At 39.6% G+C, this 20,770-nt stretch overlaps 2 protein-coding genes and 2 pseudogenes across 4 annotated transcripts; all 4 read left to right on the top strand.

Moving 5' to 3' along the window:
• The first annotated feature begins 275 nt into the window (after nt 1-275).
• On the top strand, nt 276-1,806 carry LOC126611747 (uncharacterized; annotated as a pseudogene).
• Nucleotides 1,807-5,626: 3,820 nt separating this feature from the next.
• Nucleotides 5,627-6,541, top strand: LOC126612285 (uncharacterized). Its single transcript, XM_050280669.1, has one exon. It carries the CDS (start codon nt 6,014-6,016, stop codon nt 6,395-6,397), a length of 384 nt encoding a protein of 127 aa, XP_050136626.1. The 5' UTR covers nt 5,627-6,013; the 3' UTR covers nt 6,398-6,541.
• A 1,643-nt stretch (nt 6,542-8,184) lies between these two features.
• On the top strand, nt 8,185-14,024 carry LOC126612277 (NEDD8-activating enzyme E1 regulatory subunit AXR1-like). Of its 3 annotated transcripts, none has more exons than XR_007618996.1 (15): nt 8,185-8,349; nt 8,520-8,692; nt 8,804-8,967; nt 9,400-9,510; nt 9,886-9,965; nt 10,209-10,359; nt 10,461-10,554; nt 11,105-11,193; nt 11,756-11,829; nt 11,931-12,093; nt 12,581-12,666; nt 13,117-13,200; nt 13,284-13,464; nt 13,555-13,699; nt 13,782-14,024. XR_007618996.1 is itself a non-coding variant. In XM_050280661.1 (15 exons), the coding sequence occupies exons 1-14, from the start codon at nt 8,312-8,314 to the stop codon at nt 13,636-13,638; spliced, it is 1,572 nt and encodes a 523-aa protein (XP_050136618.1). In that variant the 5' UTR covers nt 8,185-8,311; the 3' UTR covers nt 13,639-13,671; nt 13,762-14,024. The 3 variants fall into 3 exon arrangements, 2 of the variants coding, with proteins under 2 accessions (XP_050136618.1, XP_050136617.1); XM_050280661.1 differs by having other exon boundaries at nt 13,555-13,671; nt 13,762-14,024; XM_050280660.1 differs by having other exon boundaries at nt 13,555-13,671.
• Nucleotides 14,025-15,923: 1,899 nt separating this feature from the next.
• On the top strand, nt 15,924-17,563 carry LOC126612279 (signal recognition particle 54 kDa protein 2-like; annotated as a pseudogene).
• Nucleotides 17,564-20,770: the final 3,207 nt, after the last annotated feature.

Consider the following 20,770-nt stretch of genomic DNA (forward strand, 5'->3'; position numbering starts at 1 on the left):
GCATCACCACAGGCAATCAGGCTCTTTGTTACCATAAGAACTAATACTAAAAAAAATCAAAAGAAAATAATACCATTCTATCTAGTTGATTTAACTTACATGTACTATTGTCGTTCGATAACAACGTTGCAACCATCCTCTTGACTCCTAAATATCTTAATGAAGAATAAGTGCAAAGTATACAATGTTTCTTAAAATGCTGTGACGACTCTTGATATAATGCTTGTAGTATTGAATAAAAAAAAAATGGTGTTAAAGTCATCGTAGGTACTCAAATGAAGTAATTAAATCATGAAGGGCACATATGTAATGAAGTATATTGCCCCATATTGGCAAATGCAAGCTTTTGTACAAGAGCTCTTATATCAGCCGAGCAAGTCACCGACGCCTCCCCCGATCTCCGCCACATCACCGCCATCATCATAGGTGCTACGTCAGGGATCGGAGTCGAGACGGCTCGAGTTTTAGCCAAGCGCGGGGCCAAGCTAGTTCTCCCGGCTCGAAGCCTCAAAGCTGCCAAGGACGCCAAGGCTCGAATTCCCTCCGAGTTTCCCGACTCCAAGATCATCGTCATGGCTCTCGATCTCAGCTCCCTCGCTTCCGTCAGGAGCTTCGCCTCCAAGTTCGAGTCCCTCCAACTGCCTCTCAATCTTCTCATAAATAATGCCGGAAAGTTCACGATGGAATCGAAATGACCTTTGCTACTAATTATCTTAATCATTTTTTGTTGATGAAGCTGTTGCTCAACATAATGATTGAAACGACTGTGGCCAACGGCGTTCAAGGGCGAATCGTGAACGTGTCGTCGGCCATTTACGGCTGGTTTTTCGATGATACATCTTGTGTTATTTACATTTCATGCAGATTCACGGTCGGATTTACGTTGTTCCAAGACCATCCGATTTTGTGCATCAACATTTGGCGCCGTCTGTGGGAATCAACACAAAATGCTATGTCGGTTCTCTTTTAATTTTTCATCTCACAATCGTGAATCGGCACAACCCAAAAACCTCGAGCCTCCCTCATTGGGCTGTTCCAAAAGAAAAAAAAAACCCTTCGCATATCTCTCTCTTTCCCAACTCTCTCTCTCTCTGCATCATAAAGTATGTGTATGTATTTAATGCAAATCGGCTACAGCTCAAAGAGTACAGCTGAGCAAGTCACCGACGCCTCCCCCGATCTCCGTCACATCACCACCATCATCATAGGTGCTACGTCATGGATCGAAGCCGAGACGGCTCGAGTTTTAGACAAGCGCATAGCCAGGCTAGGCTTTCCGGCTCGAAGCCTCAAAGCTGCCAAGGACGCCAAGGCTCGAATTCCCTCCAAGTTTCCCGACTCCAAGATCATCATCATGGCTCTCGATCTCAGCTCCATCGCTTCCGTCAGGAGCTTCGCCTCAAAGTTCGAGTCGTTCCAGCTGCCTCTCAATCTTCTTATAAATAATGCCGGAAAGTTCGCGACGGAATCGAAATGACCTTTGCTACTAATTATCTCAGTCATTTTCTGTTGACGAAGCTGTTGCTCAACACAATGATTGAAATGGCTGCGGCCAGCAGCGTTTAAAGGTGAATCGTGAACGTGTCGTCGGCCATTCACGGTTGGTTTTCCGGCGATATGATCTGATATCTTGGATCCAAGCAACCAGCTGGAGCGTCTCGAATATCCAAAACCCGAACTCAAGCTCAGATCTTTCTCACGGAGCCTCACGGATATTCCTCATGGACCTCCATTGTTTGTGGAATGACGCCAAGAAGTTCCTTTCCTCCACCATTTTTTGGCCATTCACGACTGGTTTTCTGGTGATATGATCTGATATCTTGGATCCAAGCCACTAGCTGGAGCGTCTCGAAGATCCAAAAACCCGAACTCAAGTTCGGATCTTCCTTACCGAGCCTCACGGGTCTTCCTCATGAACCTCCATTGTCTATGGAATGACGCCGAGAAATTCTCTTCCTCCACCATTTTTCTGCCATTCACGACTGGTTTTCCGACGATATGACCTGATATCTTGGAAACAACGCAGTCATCGAACACACCTTCCTCGAAAATAACGCAGTCACCGATCACATGATCTTCGTCGAAATGGTCGGGTTGGACGGAGTATAATGAGATGAAAGAGGAGAGAAGGGCGTGGAGCATTCGCGGGAACTTTATGGTGGCAACAAAAGCCTGCGAGGTGTGGCGTGGGGTTTAGAGAAAGTGGCACGGTCGTTGTACTTGCTCTACATGTTGTATCAATCTCTCTCTCTCTGTGAGAATGAAGGTCAGAAGATGAGCTTGATGAGCTTTAAGGAACTCAACCTTTGAGCACAACAATAAGTGTAAAGGAGTACGTACGGACTGAGTTTCTAAAACTGGAACAAGAAACCATCCTCCCTACCAAGCAACTTTTTCCTTTTCCCGTCGCACTGGACGAAGAAGTGCTCATTCCACTACGGGTTCTGGGAGTTCTTTCATGACACGTGCCCCTTCATTTTTCACCTCAATTAAGGGTGGGAGAATATTATGGAGCCTTGGCAGTGGACTCATGGACCATGCAGCAGAAAAAAGAGAAAGCAAAAGCGGAGATAAGATTTTTTGCTTAGTATTGAAATCTATTATCATTTCTTGTCTGCCATACTCATCAGGGTCAAGAAACAACAACAAAAGCAGAAACAAAAGCAGAAAAGAAAGGATAAAACGAAAGCAAAAACAAAAGCAGAAAAGAAAAGAGAAAGCAAAAGCAAAGAATAAACATCCCACCAGAATGATGTGATTTACTTTTCTTGTTTTTTAATGATGTAATTTATTTTCCTTATCTTTCGGAAACATCTGTATAAACCCCATTAGATGGTAAAAAAAAAAAACGGCAAAGCCCAAAACAAATAGAGGGCGAAGACCCATAAGCCCGAAATAGCACCAACCAGGTCATCAAAAGTACGCCCAGTACTCCACAATGATTCGGCAACCCGCCGCTATTACCACTAACCAGGTGATCAAAAGTACTCCCAGTACTCCAAAATCATTCGGCAACCTGCCACTATTACCACCAACCAGGTGATCAAAAGTACGCCCAGTACTCCAAAATTATTCGGCAACCTGCTGCTATGACCACCAACCAGGTGATGAAACGTACAACCCGTACTCTAATATCATTTGGCAACTAGCCATTCATGCCACCAACCAGGTGATGAAATGTACAACCCGTACTCTAAATATCATTTGGCAACTAGCCATTCATGCCACCAACCAGGTGATGAAATGTATGACCCGGACTCTCATTCATGCCACCAACCAGGTGATCAAAAGTACGCCTAGTACTTCAAACCATAAATGAGCATTACTCATGTCAATCATACATAAACATACATGAGCATTACTCATGTCAATTATACATAAACATTCATGAGCATCACTCATCCAATCATACATAAACATTCATGAACATCACTCATCCAATCATACATAAACATTCATGAGCATCACTCATGTCAACATCCATGAGCATCACTCATGTCAACATTCATGAGCATCACTCATGTCAATCAGCTTCAAAAGATTCATTTACAGAGCTCTAGCTTCAAAAGCGTCATTTACAGAGCTCTAGCTTCAAAGCTTCACTTGCAAAGCTTCACCTGCAAAGCTTCACCTACAAAGCTTCAGTGTAGGGTATACAAATACCGCCTCCGAACAACTGTCACTTCAGCCCATACATAGATTCAATTTGAAGTCTCCAGCCAACAGACTCTATTGACCGAAGACTTGTGGGACTACATTATGTACCATATATTGGGCCTCAACCTGGCCTCATGAAAAATACTTGGGGGACTTAGCCCATTATTTATGTATTAAGGAGCGAGCCCTTATTTTATAAAAGGGACTCCCTCACTTTTATTAGAGAGCACCCATTAGTCATGTACTGATGAGCAAACCCTTATTTTATAAAAGGGACTCCCTCACCTTCATTAGAGAGCAACACCGCCAGCTGTGCAACCGCCTCGCCGCGAGCATCACTCCTAACCCATCACTTATGTATTGATGAGCGAGCCCTTCTTCTATAAAAGGGACTCCCTCATCATCATTAAAGAGCATTGCCGCCTACTGAGCAACCGCCTCGCCGCGATCATCAACTCTAGCCCATCATTTATGTATTGAGGAACGATCCCTTATTCTATAAAAAAGACTCCTTCACCTTCAACGCCACAAGCCGAGCCAACCAAGGCAACATAAGCCAGAAGATGAGCAGCCTCGCAACATGTGATAGTTGAGCATTATTTCAGATTGAGCACCGCTTCATATCGAACATCAGTTCAAGACAACATCTAGTTACTTCGGCCCACACATAGATTGAATTTCAAGTCTCTAGCCAAAAGACTTTCTTGACTGAAGACTTAGGGAACTACTGTTTATACCATATTTAGGGCCTCCGTATTTAGATCTCGTACAAATACTCGGGGGACTTAAATATAATTATGTGATAAAGGAAGGGACATATATGTAATAAGTGAGGAGTCCTTATTTTATAAAAGGACCCTTCACCTTTACAATTAGAAGAGGTCATTTATGAGGCCAATTCTTAGGCCCTTTCACCCCCTCTCAAAGCCTCACTCTCAGAGGCTCTCACATTCTCTCCCTTACCTCTCAGATAAATACATATTCAGTGTGGACGTAGCCCAAAGCTTGGGGTGAACCACGATACATCTTGTGTCATTTACATTTCATGCAGATTCACGGTCGGATTTACGTTGTTCCAAGATCATCCGGTTTTGTGCATCAACATGACTCTTCACGTATTGCCCCCTCAAATTGTCCAAAAGAAAAAAAAAAGGGAATACCATGACCTTTTCCATTTTAGTATGTTGTCGAATCCACAAAGGAACAGTCGTGCATAAAATTGAGGTACATAAACAATTGACCAATGGCATAACGGTAACGATTTAAACTATAGCACATCTTTAACAAATATTGATGTTTGTCACATTTGTTAATGATATAAAAGGTACATTCTACTCGTTTCATAAATAAAATCAATACTATCGCGTATTGCAAGTTTACAACATAATAAAAGTTTAAATTAGACTTCTTATTTGCGAACAACACACATATTACCTGTACTAAAACCCAAGCAAAAGTTTATTGTTCACCAACAATGAACTCCCTAAAATGCTGTCCCATTCCCTTGTTGTTGCCCCTTTTTTCCATTTGTGCTATAGAAAAAGACATTTTTGACCTTTTAGGTTGCGTGTTTGCCATCTTGTGATTTGGATTTTTATCTTCGTTTGCATTAGGTTATTTTGTGTCATTGTTCTCATCCATTTTCTACATACCCTAACCTTCTCTCTCATTCTTTCCAACTTTCTCATCCTTTTCTTCTAAATCATTTGTGTGAAATCAATGAACCCGTTCTTTTGCAAACTAAATGAGACGAAGGGTAAGATCATTTCCAAATTGACCAAAGCAACATATCAAGCTTAAAACATGAACGTCTTTGCACTAATTTACCATTTCTTTAGATAGATTATTCGTTCCAGACTCTTTTCTTGACATATTCAACAACGTAATAGTCAATTTTATTACTTGTATTGCGTGGTGTGTTTTCATTTATCAAAATTTAAAAGGAAACCAATCCCAACCATTTGATTTCTTCCGCAGAGTCTTTCACAACATGTAGACAACGAGCACCCACCAGCCAACGCAGGCTCAGCCATATTGCCCAAAACCGGACCACACCACCACCACGACGCTCCAAAAAAAACAAAAAACAAAAAACAAAAAACCCTACTATTGAGTATTGAAGTTTCCGCGCCTCAACTCTTGGGTTTTGAAACCCTGGTAGCCACCTCTCCCTCCACTTCTTCCCGCCTCTCTCTCCTCCCTCCCCCAAACCTTAAAACCCCCACAAAACCTAACTCTCTCCATCTCTCTCTCTCTCTCTCTCTCTCTACAAACCACCACCAATTCCCCCCCCCCCCATTTCTCCCTCCCTTCCTCTCTCTCTCTCTCTCTCTCTCTCTCTCTCTCTCCCCCAGCCATGAACCGCCGATCTAGATCCCTTCACCGCCGGTCCTCCCCCAACCGGTCGCCCGAGCCATTTCTCAAATACCTAAAACCCGGCGCGCTCGCTCAAATCCGAGACTCCCGAATCAGCAGGGCCAGATCGCACCAGCTCAATTGGCTCTCTCAGGTCCGTGTATCGCCGCCGTTGTCTCCAGTGTCCGACCCGGGTCCTCCCATGGTCAACGCGATGGAGGGATTTCCTTGCTTCTCGGGTCGGATCTTCGGCCCCAGATGCCCCCAGAGGAAGAAGCTCGCGGCCACAAAGTCCGTTATGTTCCTCAGCCCCTCGAGCCCGGTTCACGACTCGCCCGATCCGATAATCGATCTGTTTAGTACGGACATTCTTGCTGCACACTGAATTGGAAATTGTAGAATGTTCTGTTGAACCCTTGTTGTAGATTAGGTTTTATAATTTGTAGTTTTTGGTTGTACCTTGGTGGGGAATTGCTTTAGATACAGCTGAGATTATTAATAAAATTTACTGAAAAGTTTCATAACAGAAGCAATTTTTGGGTTGATTTATGATTTGGGTATTGAATTGGGATGCGCGTTAACTGTTTGATGTTTTGCATTCATTGGGGGTTGTCATTCAATTGTGATGGGTTCATAATGTTGCTGAAGTTACCCGAATTGCGGTGTTTGGGTGCTTAATTGCTCATCTTGTTTGCGCCGCAAATTGCGTTATTGTGTGTGAATTATGTGTCCTGTTTTCCGTAGATGGGTTTTCGTTTTGGGACAAATCTAAATCGGTAGTAGTGATAAGGAAAGACGGCTTCTTTGGTATGGTTGTAGTCCATGGGATGCGCTTGAACTGTTTGATGTTTTGCACTCATTCAGGGTTTCCATTAAATTGTGATGGGTTCATAATGTAATGTTGTGCTGAAATTACCTCAGTTGTGGTATTTGGCCGTGTAATTGGACATCTTATTTGCGCCGTAAATGGAGTTATTGCGTGTGAATTATGGGCTTGTTTTCCTTGGATGCGGTTTGGTCTCAAGACAAATCTGACCCGGTAATGCTGATAAAGAAAGACGGCTTCTTTGCTATGATTGCCGGTTACTTACAAGAATCCATGTTTCTACTTGGCGTTGTGGTTTGCGTCTTTGGCAGTGGCTCGTGTTTTTTTGTCTGTGCAATTGATACAAGTCTTGTAGTGAATAGGTAGTGCTGAATCTGCTGAGAAAGAAAGAGGGCTTTGTCTTTAGCTCTTATACATCGGTGACTTTTTAACTGCTCATTTAATTTAGTTCCGTTTTTAAACTTCTGACATGATAGAATTTCTTGCTTGGTATCGGATGTATGAGTCTTCGGTAGTAGCTCCGTTTTACTAGAATGTTCTTGTTCATGCAACTGCAAGTAACTGCTGCTATTCTTGCTTGTCCTTGTGACAGTGATCAGTTTTGATTTCATGTTCTTTCTCAGCATCACTGGTTTGGAACATGCGCACGTAAGTTTGCATCCTTTCAAGGAGTTGTCCGGGATAACTGAGCTATTTTTACTCTTGCAGACCAGATCATACATAGGCTGAGAAAATAGGCCGGTTAAACTGCCGGAGCAAGGGCTCCCCCATCAATGGATGCATAACGCTCACTTGTGCGGGGGCAATTGTGCCCCTGCACGAGTGAATTATTTCCCAATGCGCCCCGCATGAGTGAACTATTCCCCAATATTGAATCATTGAAGGAGCATGCTTCATGAGCTGGGCCAAACAGGTAAACAACCATTGTACAGACGATACTAGGTTTAGCACCATTAAACGCATTGGTGGAAGTAACTTGAACCAAGGCATAAAGTAAAACGGTTTCCACACTCATTTCACAGTCTACGCACTCATGTTTAATTTTGTTTTTATTTATCAATTCAAAGGCTAGAATGCAAATGAAAGAAGTGTGTAGAAACCACTTCCATTAACGAAACGCTTCCTCCTTGCGTAAATTTTACAACTCGATAGTTTCGTTCCACTCTCAACACTAAAGGATGTATTCAAATAAGATTTCAAAGAACATTTTTATGAATTATGAGAGAATTTGTGGGACTTCACATAGATTTTAATGGAGTTCGTGAGACTTCTATTACAAATTTCATTTTTGTAAAAAAGGAAAAAATAAGAAGATAATTGAAAAGCGAAAAGACATCGTACTATGTTAATATCCCTTCCGGCACCACTGTGTGATGCTCTGCGTAACTACTACGCGATTTATTGGGGTTTTTTCTGTAATCGCAGACTCGCAAAGCAAAAAAAAAAAAAAAAAAACAAAGAAAAAAAGCATCAATGGCCGAACCCAAGGCCAAATACGATCGCCAGCTCAGGTACTCTCTCTCTCTCGTCTCCCCTGTTCCCCGTTTGTCCTCCACCATCCCCCAAATTCTCCAGACGCCACTCTCAACTCGTTCAATCCTTTTCGAAATGGTTTAGCTCGTTCAATCCTTTCCGCTTAAAATCTAATCCTCTGTTTGTTTACACCCATTTGAAATTGCAGAATCTGGGGCGAGCAAGGGCAGGCAGCCCTAGAGAAGGCCAGCATATGCCTACTGAACTGCGGCCCCACTGGCTCCGAAACCTTGAAGAACCTTGTTCTTGGCGGGGTTGGAAGCATCACCGTCATCGATGGATCTAAAGTCGAATTGGGTGACCTCGGAAATAACTTCATGGGTATGTTTAACTTTTGTGTCGGTCAAATGGGTATGTTTTGAATTGTTGTTTTCACGTGTGCTTACTATTTTTTGAGTGTTTTATGCATTTTGGTGGTTGGGTTTTTGGTAGTTGATGAATCGAGCGTTGGGAAATCGAAAGCGAAATGCGTTTGCCAGTTTCTTCAGGAGCTGAATGATTCCGTTAAGGCGAAGTTTATCGAAGAGTATCCGGAGGTTTTGATTGAGACCAACCCATCATTCTTTTCTCAGTTTACCTTGGTTGTAGCTACTCAGGTATCGACTCTACTGATAACCAAAGTATGCTTTCATATTTTTACATGACAACTTCGTTACCAAGTTTTCTCCTTACATTCCTGCATTCTCGTTACAATGTTTTTTTGATAATGAGCATGTGATATCGGTACATTCGTAAATAGAATTTGATTATATACATGCCTTATACTCAGCATTTGTTTGTTTCCTTGTTTGTTATAAAACTTGCCTAGTTTAGTTTTATGCTTAATTTTAGTGGCTATTTGGATGGTGGATGTTAAGTTTACCTGACTTTGTGAAGTTACAAGTATTTGTCCTCGGTATGCAATAGCTTTGGCGGACTGTGTTGAGAATCTAGGTCATTAGATTCTGTTGCGATTACTTGTATTTTTCAATTTCTATTGTCACTCTTGTTAATTGTAATATCCCTGATTTTCTAATTTCAACTATCAGCTAGGGGAACGTTCAATGGTAAAGCTTGATAGAATCTGCAGGGAGGCAAATGTGATACTGATCTTTGCTCGCTCTTATGGCCTCACTGGGCTTGTCCGTATCAGTTTGAAGGTAATGCAGTTTTGAGTTTTTGATGAAATTGTTGTCTCTGTTTTGGTATTAATATTCCAGAATTTAAGCATTTGAATTTTTATCGGTGAGAGTAATGGAAATTTTGAGGGATGGGATATGATGTTACTCTACAGCCGTGGCCTAGTTTGAAGATTGATAGTGTACCGATGATAGGTCTTCATCTTTCTCTGATTGGCTACATCATAAGAAAACAGAACATGCTTTCAAATTGCTTATATGGATATGGTTTGTTATCCAAACTTACAATTATCTAGATGGAAAGGTTCAAAAATGGATCTCACAGAGCTTTCGTTATAATATTTTTCTTTGAATCTGAATAGTTTCTCCATTTTCTCTATGTTTTTTTTTGGGCAGGAACATACTGTGATCGAGTCAAAGCCTGAACATTTTCTGGATGACCTTCGTTTAAATAATCCATGGCCTGAGCTTAAAAGGTATGAAATTCTGTTTTTTGTGTTTTCATCTGAGACATTTTCAGAGTTACTTATTTGGATTTCTGATAACTAAGTATTTGCATGTGGATTTTATTTTATGCTAATTGACCTTCGCCACTAATGACTGGTATTCTGATTTCTTAACCTATATGTGTGTGTGTTGCCTTATGAATCAATGGTTCAATAATATACACCGTGTGTTTGATTTTCAAGATTCTGAATGGATTATATTATCTATTGTAGGTATGCAGAAACCATTGATTTAGATGTGTCGGATCCTGTTGCTCACAAACACACGCCATATGTCCTCATTCTTGTCAAGATGGCAGAGGAGTGGACCAAAAATCATGATGGTAAACTTCCATCAACTAGGGAAGAGAGAAAAGAGTTCAAGGTTTACCTGCTTGATTTATACATTTTATGTTTGTTTTTCTTCTTTCAATTGCTTTCTTCTAAATATGTTTATTTGTTTCCCATTTATCTTGGATTACTTAGGAGCTTATTAAAGCTAGGATGACTGCACTAGATGAAGATAACTATAAAGAAGCCATTGAGGCCTCCTTCAAAGTCTTTGCTCCACGAGGAATTAGTAAGTGTATCATTTTTAAGTTTGGTTGTGGTTGCCCAGTATATTATTTCAAAAGATGATGTTGTCTTGTTAAATTTCCAAGAACGGCAAAATAATCATCACTTATGTTTTGCAGTCTGACTGATTCTTCAAGTTAATGAATATTTTAATATTTTTGGTAATTCTGAGCTGCAAATTGAGCTTGGTTAGAGACTTAGAGTACTTGCATAATGCCAGTGTGGCAGGCACGCTTGTTGACTATTATATCCTACTCTCACTCCAATGGAGTTGGGGTTGAATTGGCATTGTTGCTTGCATTGTTTCGGACGAACAGAGTTTATCCATCTTTCCCCTGTCATTCACATAATATAATTAATCTGGAAAGAAAAGATAAATGGCATCATCCATAGCTGATGGAAGACTCGTACATCTTTGTAAACTTTGGGTGTTGCCATATACTTCTTTGGAGGTTATGATCATACTGCATTTCAGCCTTGATTATTGGTGGTTGAATATCAGTCTGACTTTACAAGTGGTTAATTCTGTTTTTTCTTCTCATTTTATCTCTTAGGTTCAGACTTGCAACAGGTAATTGGAGATAGCTGTGTGGAAGTTGATTCCAGTTCATCTGATTTTTGGGTGATGGTGGCAGCGTTGAAGGTTTGTTTTTTTTTTTTTTTTCCAATGAGAACTGGATATAGCATGCTTAATTTTTTTTGTGTTAAACTGAGGTGCTCAGAATAAAGTGATTATCACCATATTGCATATCATCTATGGTTTCAAATAGATTCCTCTTTTCCTGATTTAGATTCCAGGCCCTCTGTTTTTTCTCTGGAAAACAACAGATCGGCCTATAAGTTTCAAGGCTGAAACTCTGATTTTCAAAATTGTTTAGAGGTAATTAGCGTAATCTTTAGGCAGTTGACCACCATTCATGCATATTTTGAACACATAGCTTTGAGCCCCATGCCTACGTGCTTATGCTAGATTTTGGGGATTTTATGTGAAATACCTAACATGATCAAGGAGAATATGTGTTCAGAGTTCTCATGCCGAGTTTGTCTTCCTTGAATTTAGAGATTTCAGCCACTTACAATGGATAAGTAAGTAGCTTACCAATATTTTTAATTGAGAAAATCACATGCCTATAATTAGCTTGTCCAATAGATCCATACCATTGTCAATTTCTTGACTAGTGTAATCAGAAATCTTCACTTTGCAGGAGTTCATAGAAAATGAAGGTGGTGGCGAGGCACCTCTTGAAGGATCAATACCAGATATGACATCTTCGACAGAGTTAGTGACCGATCTTATAATCTAGCCTTTCTTCTTTCTTTCTTTTTTTGTGTTTAAAAAAAATAATTGTTGATGTAAGAGTTCTTTCTACTCTCTTGTAGGCACTATATATCTTTGCAGAAACTCTACCAAGCCAAGGCTGAAGCTGATTATCTTGTTATTGAGCAAAGGGTTAGGACTATTCTGAAAAAAATTGGTAGGGATCCAAACAGCATCTCAAAGACAACAATAAAAAGTTTCTGCAAGAATGCAAGAAAACTCAAAGTAAGTGTGTCGAGTTCCACTTTATTGTGTGACTGACATATATTGCTTCACCAGTCCTGCAAGTATTCTTTTAATTGCAAATGTGGATCCAAACATGTTCATAAGATTCTAATTTCACCTACCTTTTTTTTAATAAGTTTTCACCATTTTATAACTTCTTTTTGTGGTAAGGAATCCAATTGATTCTGTACTCCATAGACTTACTCTTTATAATTTATTTGATTGCTACTATTTTTAGGATATTTAGTAGTTATCCAGTGATGAAATAGTCTTGTGATGACCTTTCCTCATTTGTGTATACAGTTTGGACCGTAAGGCTTGCAAAACAGTTGTAGCTTAGATCTGAGGCATCTTTCCTGCTGAATTTTAGCAAGGAATTCAGTGTGCATATTAGGGATTAGTGTCGTAGTCTTTCAGAAACATTTTACTTAAGCTTCTTGATGTTTGCCTAGCGGACTTCAGTTGAACACTAATCTTTGCTTTGTAGGTTTGCAGGTATCGCCTAGTCGAAGATGAGTTCAATTCTCCAACCGCACCAGAGTTGCAGAAGCTTCTAACAGATGAGGATCACAGGTACATTATGATTTTGTTACCGTGGATTTTTGCGATCTTGTTTGTAGAATTATTATTTCTTTTGTGGGATGATATATTCTTGAAGATCTGAACAATAGAGATTCCAGAATCCTTTTACATATTGTATAGTACCACTCTTATCTATTTAACACATTTCTACTTGTCAGAGTAGAAGAGGAATTGTCATGTGTTTTCTTGATAGATTTGTTTTATTTTATTTATATAAAGGATTAGATAACGTTGTTTTTCTCCCACCAAATATATTTTCTTAAATTTTACTTGAGGCAAACTAATGGAAGTTTTGGCGGAATTCAACCCCTTCCTGGAAAAATAGAGCAAATGAACTAAAGTATTTATCCCCCAACCCAATATAAGAAAGGAATATACGTTACATATAACTATGGATCTGTCTTGCTTAAAGTTCACTATTTCTTTTGATTTTCATGACAGTGTAGCTGCTGGATTTTATGTTTTGCTTAGAGCTGTTGACCGATTTGCTGCCAATTACAACAGTTTTCCTGGGCAATTTGATGGGTAACACCTAATACTGTTTATGACTATATTATGGTACAAATTTATAATATTGTACTGATTATGCGTGTTCATTTTTCCCATAGTTTAATGGATGAGGACATATCTCGATTGAAGACTACAGCTGTTGGCCTGCTTAGTGATGTGGGCTGCAATGGCGTTACATTAAACGAGGACCTAATCAATGAGATGTGTCGATTTGGTGCTGCCGAGCTCCACGCAGTTGCTGCTTTCATTGGAGGAATTGCATCTCAGGAAGTGATTAAGGTTTGTGTTTCTAGCTCTGCTTTGTATGTAGAGATTAGTGATATCATATAGCTACTTAAAGTGACATTGACTGTTCCGACACTGTTACAGCTTATAACAAGACAGTTTGTGCCCCTTTCCGGAACTTTTGTCTTCAACGGCATTGATCAGAAGTCTCAATTGTTGTCTCTGTAGCGGCTCTAAAGCCTGAAATGATATCAAATGACGGTATGTTTTCACGTCTAGTAAACATCCGGTATGTAGCACTTGCAACTTCTGTTACATCGAGCTATACTAAGTTTTGGTTTTCATTTGCATATAACCTTTTACGATTGCAGTGGGAGAAAGTTTGATGTCACAGCGATGTTACGTGCTATTGATCGGAGGCTTTGTTTCTGCAGTTGAGATTGGGCAGTTTGCAGTGAAACATGATTTTTGTAGTTTTGTTTCTCATTCCATCATCCTGGATATGTAAGTCAGGCGAAGAGAAACGATATATGAGAGAGAGAGATGGAGAGTGATACAATATATATAACATTTGACTTCCAATTTGTTATGAAATGGATTTCTTATTAAGCATACATGCCCTCATACAGCGTTAACCACTTGTTTGGGCTCATTTTCATTTTTTAGGTTGTTATTGAAAGATTAATGTTGCAAAAATTCATTGAAATCGAAAGTCGTTTAAGTTTTATGTGGCTTATCAATATGCATGGATAATTATTTCCATATACTTATCAAGGAAATAAAATATAATTATTATTTTTTAAATCTGTTTATTAACACATTGTATTTGTGAAAGCACAAGTTTTTTAAGGTTTGTTTGGATATGCTTTTAAAACGATTGAAAGTGTTTTTAGAAAAAATGTTTTTTGGTTTCAAAAGCACTTTAAGTGCTTTTTTTTCATAATTTACTTGCATTGTTACTAAGAATTGGTTTCAAAAATATTTTCATCAAAAACGTTTTCAGTCATTTTAAAAGCACATTCAAACAAGCACTTAGTTGGCTAATTTTTTAGATTGTACATGATATAGATTTTAGGTGTGTCCTAGTTTCTAGGTGCATATCATTTCATCATATCGTATCATTCATCTGTGTGACGAAGTTGTGTGCGATCTCTTTGCTCGTGAGGAGGACCAGCGAAGTGCGTTGTGTTCATCGAATCAAAGCAAAGGAAAGATAAGTGTGCTACAAGAACAAAAGTACAAGAGAGAACTTCGAGTGTAATAAGTATTTGTCCTTCTGAGTCTTGTAAAAGTCTTTATGTAAGCAAGAATTTCCTATAGCAAATGAAACAAGAACACGGATACCAAATAATATTTGCATTAATGTGTTTAGGGTTATACTCTCTTTACAAAGTTGATCCTCTGATTTGATCTCCGTAAATGTAAAGTGTGTATGTGTTGTTGATCCAAAGGTCGTGATGACTTGATCAACGGATGGCGCGAGGTTTTGGCTCTTGGCAATGGAAAAATCGGCACGTGTAGCAATGTTTGTTGATTCTTCTCAAGAATGATGAAGAATGTAGAGTTTTCTAAATCTTCTAATTGTTTGGGAATTTGGGGTTTGAGAGCTTTAGAGCTTCGGGGTCTGGGTATGAATGATTTTATGGACTATTTTCCTTATCTTGGTCTTGGAGCCTCATATTTATAGAGTCTTTAGGCTTTGCCTACAAAAGAACCAAGACTTGATGTGTGTCTTGGTTCGTAATTTGACTCTTCTAATTAATTCAAATAAATTAATTTGTCTGATTTAAATTAAAACTAATTGAAGAAATATTCCTTTTTTTTTTTTTTTGTGAAATGTCGCCATATGTCCTTCTTGATGGCTTGTCTGATTTTGTTGAGTCATGTGTCCAGCGTACGATTGTGAGATACATGGTGCTACCACATAAGTCCTAATATGTCGAAACTTTAACGTGTTGGTGAACATTTACTTCACCAAAATTTTGATGTCTACACCTTATTCCTTAGTGGATTCTTTAACCAACTGTGTGCCAATGAATTTTATCTATTATGTGTAGGATTTTACCACGTAAAAGAAATAGTGTGTCATTTGTTCTTTTTATCAGCATATTTCTTTTTTATTCTTCGTAGTACCTCATCTGATATTTTAATTGAGGTTGTTTATCTTTTGGGTTTGGATTCTAACATCTACCCGCGTTTTCAATTTATAATTACGAATTATGTATAATCAGGCATTATATATGCGCTTGCACCCGACCTAAGAACAAATACAATTTGAAAAATATTCTGTGTGCTTGCACATGGATTAGGTTTAAAATTTATCGAAATAATTTACAGTTAGGAGAAGGAAACAAATTAAAGTTTAAACTCCTGGCATCCTATCCAGCTTGGTGAATTAGTGACATGACAATATCTCTCCCAACGAGGATAGGAAGGGAGATTACTTGAAGACCAAGAAATTCACAACTAAAAATAGAACTCTCAAAAGACGACACAAACTCATCGAAAACTTGAACTCTAAGCTATCTTGACCTTCAACTTTCTGCCAAACCCAACCAAAACTCACAACCAAGCCAAACCGATCAATCACACAACCAACAATGGTGTTGGCGGAATTAGGTGGGAGCATAACCCGTGCCCTCCAGCAGATGATCAAGGCGACGGTGGTCGACGAGAAGGTTCTGAACGACTGCCTCAACGAAATCAGCCGCGCTCTGCTCCAATCCGACGTCCAATTCAACCTTGTTCGCGACATGCAGATCAACATTAAAAAGATTGTCAATCTGTCCGATCTCGCTGCCGGTCACAACAAGCGCAAGATCATTCAGCAAGCCGTGTTCGATCAACTCTGCCAAATGCTGCAAGATCCAGCAGGGAAACTCGATCAGCTTGTACCCAAAAAAGGGAAGAAACCGAGTCAAGTTGTCATGTTTGTTGGTTTACAAGGGTCTGGAAAAACCACAACGTGTACAAAATACGCGTATTGTCATAAGAACAAAGGTTGGAAACCCGCCTTAGTGTGTGCGGACACATTCAGAGCTGGCGCTTTCGATCAGCTGAAGCAAAACGCTGCCAAGGCTAAGGTTCCGTTTTATGGAAGTTACACAGAGATGGACCCTGTAAAGATTGCTGTTGAAGGTGTGGAGAGGTTAAAAAACGATCAGAACAATAATTTTGATCTCGTAGTTGTGGATACTAGTGGGAGGCACAAGCAAGAAGCTGCTCTTTTTGAAGAGATGCGTCAACTTTCCGAAGCAATTAGTCCGGACCTTGTTGTGTTTGTTATGGATGCGAGTATTGGTCAGTCTGCTTTTCATCAAGCGCAAGCGTTTAAGCAAAGCGTTACTGTTGGAGCTGTCATTGTTCAAAAATTGGATGGTCACGCAAAGGGTGGCGGCGCTCTTAGCGCTGTTGCAGCAACAAAGAGTCCTGTCATATTTATTGGAACGGGAGAACACATGGATCAGTTGGAAGCCTTCGATGTGAAACCCTTTTGTCCGGCGTCTGTTAGGCATGGGGGACTTGTCTGGACTTGTGAACAAGATTAGCGAAGCTGTTCCAATGGATCAATGCGCAGAGATTACAGAAAAGATCTTACAGGGCGGATTTACAATAAGGACTATGCAAGTGTGGTTTCAGACCATGCTAAACGTCGGCACACCTAGCCAGCTCGCTTCGATGCTGCCTGCAGAATGTACGAGCCGGTTATTTCCTGCAGGAATTAGTGATGATCGGGAAAGTCAGAAACAGATGAAGCAGTTCTTGGTCATGATGGATTCGATGACAGCTCAAGAGTTGGATAGCCCGAACCTCAAGATAAGCGAGTTGCGGATAAAACGGATAGCACAAGGTTCTGGTCATCAAGTTAGACAAGTAGAAGAGCTGATTAAAGCGTGCAAAGCTGCTAGCAAGAATTTTAGCAAGAGGAAAGCGCTGCTTCGGAGTTTGAACAGCGGCGACATGCGTGAGTTAACCCGGAATATGAGTAGTAATCCGCAGCTGCTCAACCAGATTGGGGGCATGGGTGGTTTGAGGAGCTTGATGAATCTGGGGAGGCTGTAACTAGTAGTGTTTTGGTAAAAAAATGAAGTGGATTTTTGTGGTGTTGTGGCTTTTGATTAATTAGACTAATAACTGATATCTTTTGTGCCTTTCTCCATGTTTATTTGGGTGTTGTTTCATTTAAGTTTGGATATTCCCGCTGATTAATAAGTTACAAGCCACTTATTAGTCCTACGGTCTGTTGGTATCGATCATAAACATTCAGTAGATGAAGCCTTCTTGACTGGATTGTAGACGCTAAATTTGCCGAAGTCCCTCCTAGCACTGGAAAAAACAGTGCCCGTTATCAACCCCTTGCACAAAGGAACAAAATTTCAGCAGCTAAACGTAATTATAAAATAAATTGCGTCAAGCATAGACAAAAAGCGGAGGGAGATATGACGATGACGATGACGATGTGATGGTGCCACGACATGTATCCAAAGCAGCATTAACTTCCATATGTGATATAATTAGCACTACAAGAAATGTGCCTGGGCCGCTGGGCGTTATATCCCAGCCGGCAGGTAAAAAAAAAACGAGGATGAACAGATTCAATGAACACTTGTCTCCACCTTTGGCAAAATTGAGAAATACCATCTTCGCCATATTCCTTTAGCAGATGATCCACAACTTGCTTGCCAGAAGTGACATTTCTGATCTATGTTTACGTTCAGAAGTTGCCCCATCTGCGGCATGACCAAATGTAACTGATCCATTCGGTGTATCTCTACTCTCACCATCACCATCAGCATTTACAACAGATACAAAATGACAATCAGCAACTCCACTCATGTCTGAGTTCATGTTCTTCTCAACAACAGCAAAAGCTTCTTCTTCAGTCCCCAAATCACCATGCTTCACCATGAAAGTATCTCCATTTTCTGTTCCGGTAAATGCTTCTGCTTCAGTGGTGCATGAATCACGTAGAGCAGGGGTGGAGCCATAAAGGGACTAGAATGGTCCCAGGCCTACCTTGACATCTTTTTCACACATAAACAATGAGAGTTATCCCCTTAATTTTCAAAGATTTTTCAAGGTATTAGAGCCCTAACAAAAATCTTTGCCTTATTCCTTTAATGGGTTCGATTTGAGGTTGGTGGCTCTTAATGCAATTAACCAACGTCACAGTCAATTTTGAGGGACTCAGGTGATCAAAAGAGGGAGAGAGAGGAAGTAGGCAAGAGAGCTGGTTTTTATTTTTATTTTTTTTTTAATTCCTTGAAGTCTTTTAATACTGTTACTTTTGCTTTTTTTTTTCTTCCTTTTTTTATCTGTTCCCCTCCTCATTCCTTTCTTCTTCCACTAAGGGACTTTTATTTTGAATTTGAGTCATGATAATACAGGGTTGAGTTGAGGAAGATGATGACAAGAACGACATCGTACTAAACCCAAATGATGGTGGTTTGTAGTTAGAACATGGCATATCCTTATTTTTCTTAAATTAGAAGAGCGTTTTAGGTGAGACTTTTGGCCCCTCCTGAGCCTAGCTCCGCCACTGACGTAGAGTATCAGCTTCCGATGCGTTCACAATGGCAGATGTGGACCTGGTAACTGTATTTTTCTCCTGCTCCGCATCTGGTTGAATACTCCCCTTAGAATGCATTAAAGAAAGTCCTTTTTTCTTCTCAAAGCGTCTTCTCTCGTTGGGACTCATGCCAACCAGCAAAGCCCTTTCTAAATCTTCCTCCGATATTTGCCTCCCTCCATAATTTTTCATTGCTATCTGCATAGCGAATAGATTAAATGCACACACACACAAGCTCCTAAACTAACAAACCAACAATACTACAAACCACTGATGTTAAAAATTTAAAATCACACACCAACAGTAGTAAAACGTTTGATGTAAAAACCAACTTAAAATCAATACAATAATTTGGCGGCACTTTTGAGTAATACGACGAGTCGCTTGTGTGCCTCGGGCTTCATTGCATCCGACAATGGTACATTGGGCCGTACGGTTTATTAGGCTTAGAAAATTTTGATAAAATAGCGACAGCATTTCATTTCTTTTCAAAAGGGAATTACAGTACACATTACATCAAAGCTTCTTCCAATAAAATATCAAAGATCAGGCCCGGGGTACTCGATCCCAAGGACAAATAAACAAATTCGAAAGAAGAGCATAACGCGCTAGTTGATGGGCAGTCCTATTTGCTTGACGACGAACATGGGTAAAAATAGCTCCAGTGATAGAGGCAATTAGAGCCTTTGAATCCTCCATTATATGCCCAATGGTATGGTAGACAGATTGATAGAAGATTCGTTTAGCGCTGTCACAATCTAAAGAGAATCACTTTCTAAAATAAAATTTTGAAAATCCCTTCGAGTCGTCAAAGTGAGACCTACACGTCTACAATTATTTTTTCAGTGCAGATAGGACATTACAAGTCTACAATGTCACTGATTTTCAAGGCAATGATGTATGGTTTCTTACAAGTGTTAAATGAGTTTGAAGAGGATCGTTTAGAGTTGTGCTATTTATAGTGTGGGTATAGGACTAGGAAAGATTTTTCAGTTTGTAGAAAATACGGTCACTATACCGTGTCATAATACAAGTGTTTGCTTACATGAAAAAATGATTTTCAACCACTTGTATTATGATACTCGTATATATGAACTGTATTCTCAACACACTAAAAATTTTCTCCAGAAGAGACTCTCATATGTTGCAGATCTTACAGTGTTAAGACTCATATATAAACAACTTTCTCAAGCAACCTTGTAAGGTTAACTTAGAGCATGCACACCTCACGACCGCGGCAATTTGCTTTTTTCCTTTTAATTTATATCTTAAATTGTTTATATACACATATAGATGTCAATTGTATAAAATACACAATTAAGGAAAACAAAGCAAAATACCATTCATGAACTCAAATTTCTCTATTTTAAGGGTAGTGTTATTCACACACTTGTTTTACCTCTTACACTCTTATTATTTTGTTTTTTTTTTTGTCTTTTTCAATTAATTCGACGGTCGAAAATTGAAAGAAATATGTGAGAGATAAAAATAAGTGTACGAATAACATCATCATATTTTAATAGTCGAAAAGAAGCAACAATCTGCTGCAGCAGCGCTTTCATTTATTTTTTTTTAAACTCAGCGGCGCTTTCATTGGCCGGGCCCAACAGCTTATAAATAATTTGCTTCCATTCCATGAAATAACAATAAAAGAAAAAATGGATTGGGAATTAAACAACATGATGATATTGTTTTGGTTTCGTGTGGGAATAAGTGGGTGAAGACTTAAGACTCCATGAGTTGATGCCATCTCTAGACGGATCCAGATCCTCTCCGGATTTAAGGATCTTG

Source organism: Malus sylvestris, chromosome 17, assembly GCF_916048215.2.
Source record: "Malus sylvestris chromosome 17, drMalSylv7.2, whole genome shotgun sequence".
Taxonomy (NCBI): Eukaryota; Viridiplantae; Streptophyta; class Magnoliopsida; order Rosales; family Rosaceae; genus Malus; species Malus sylvestris.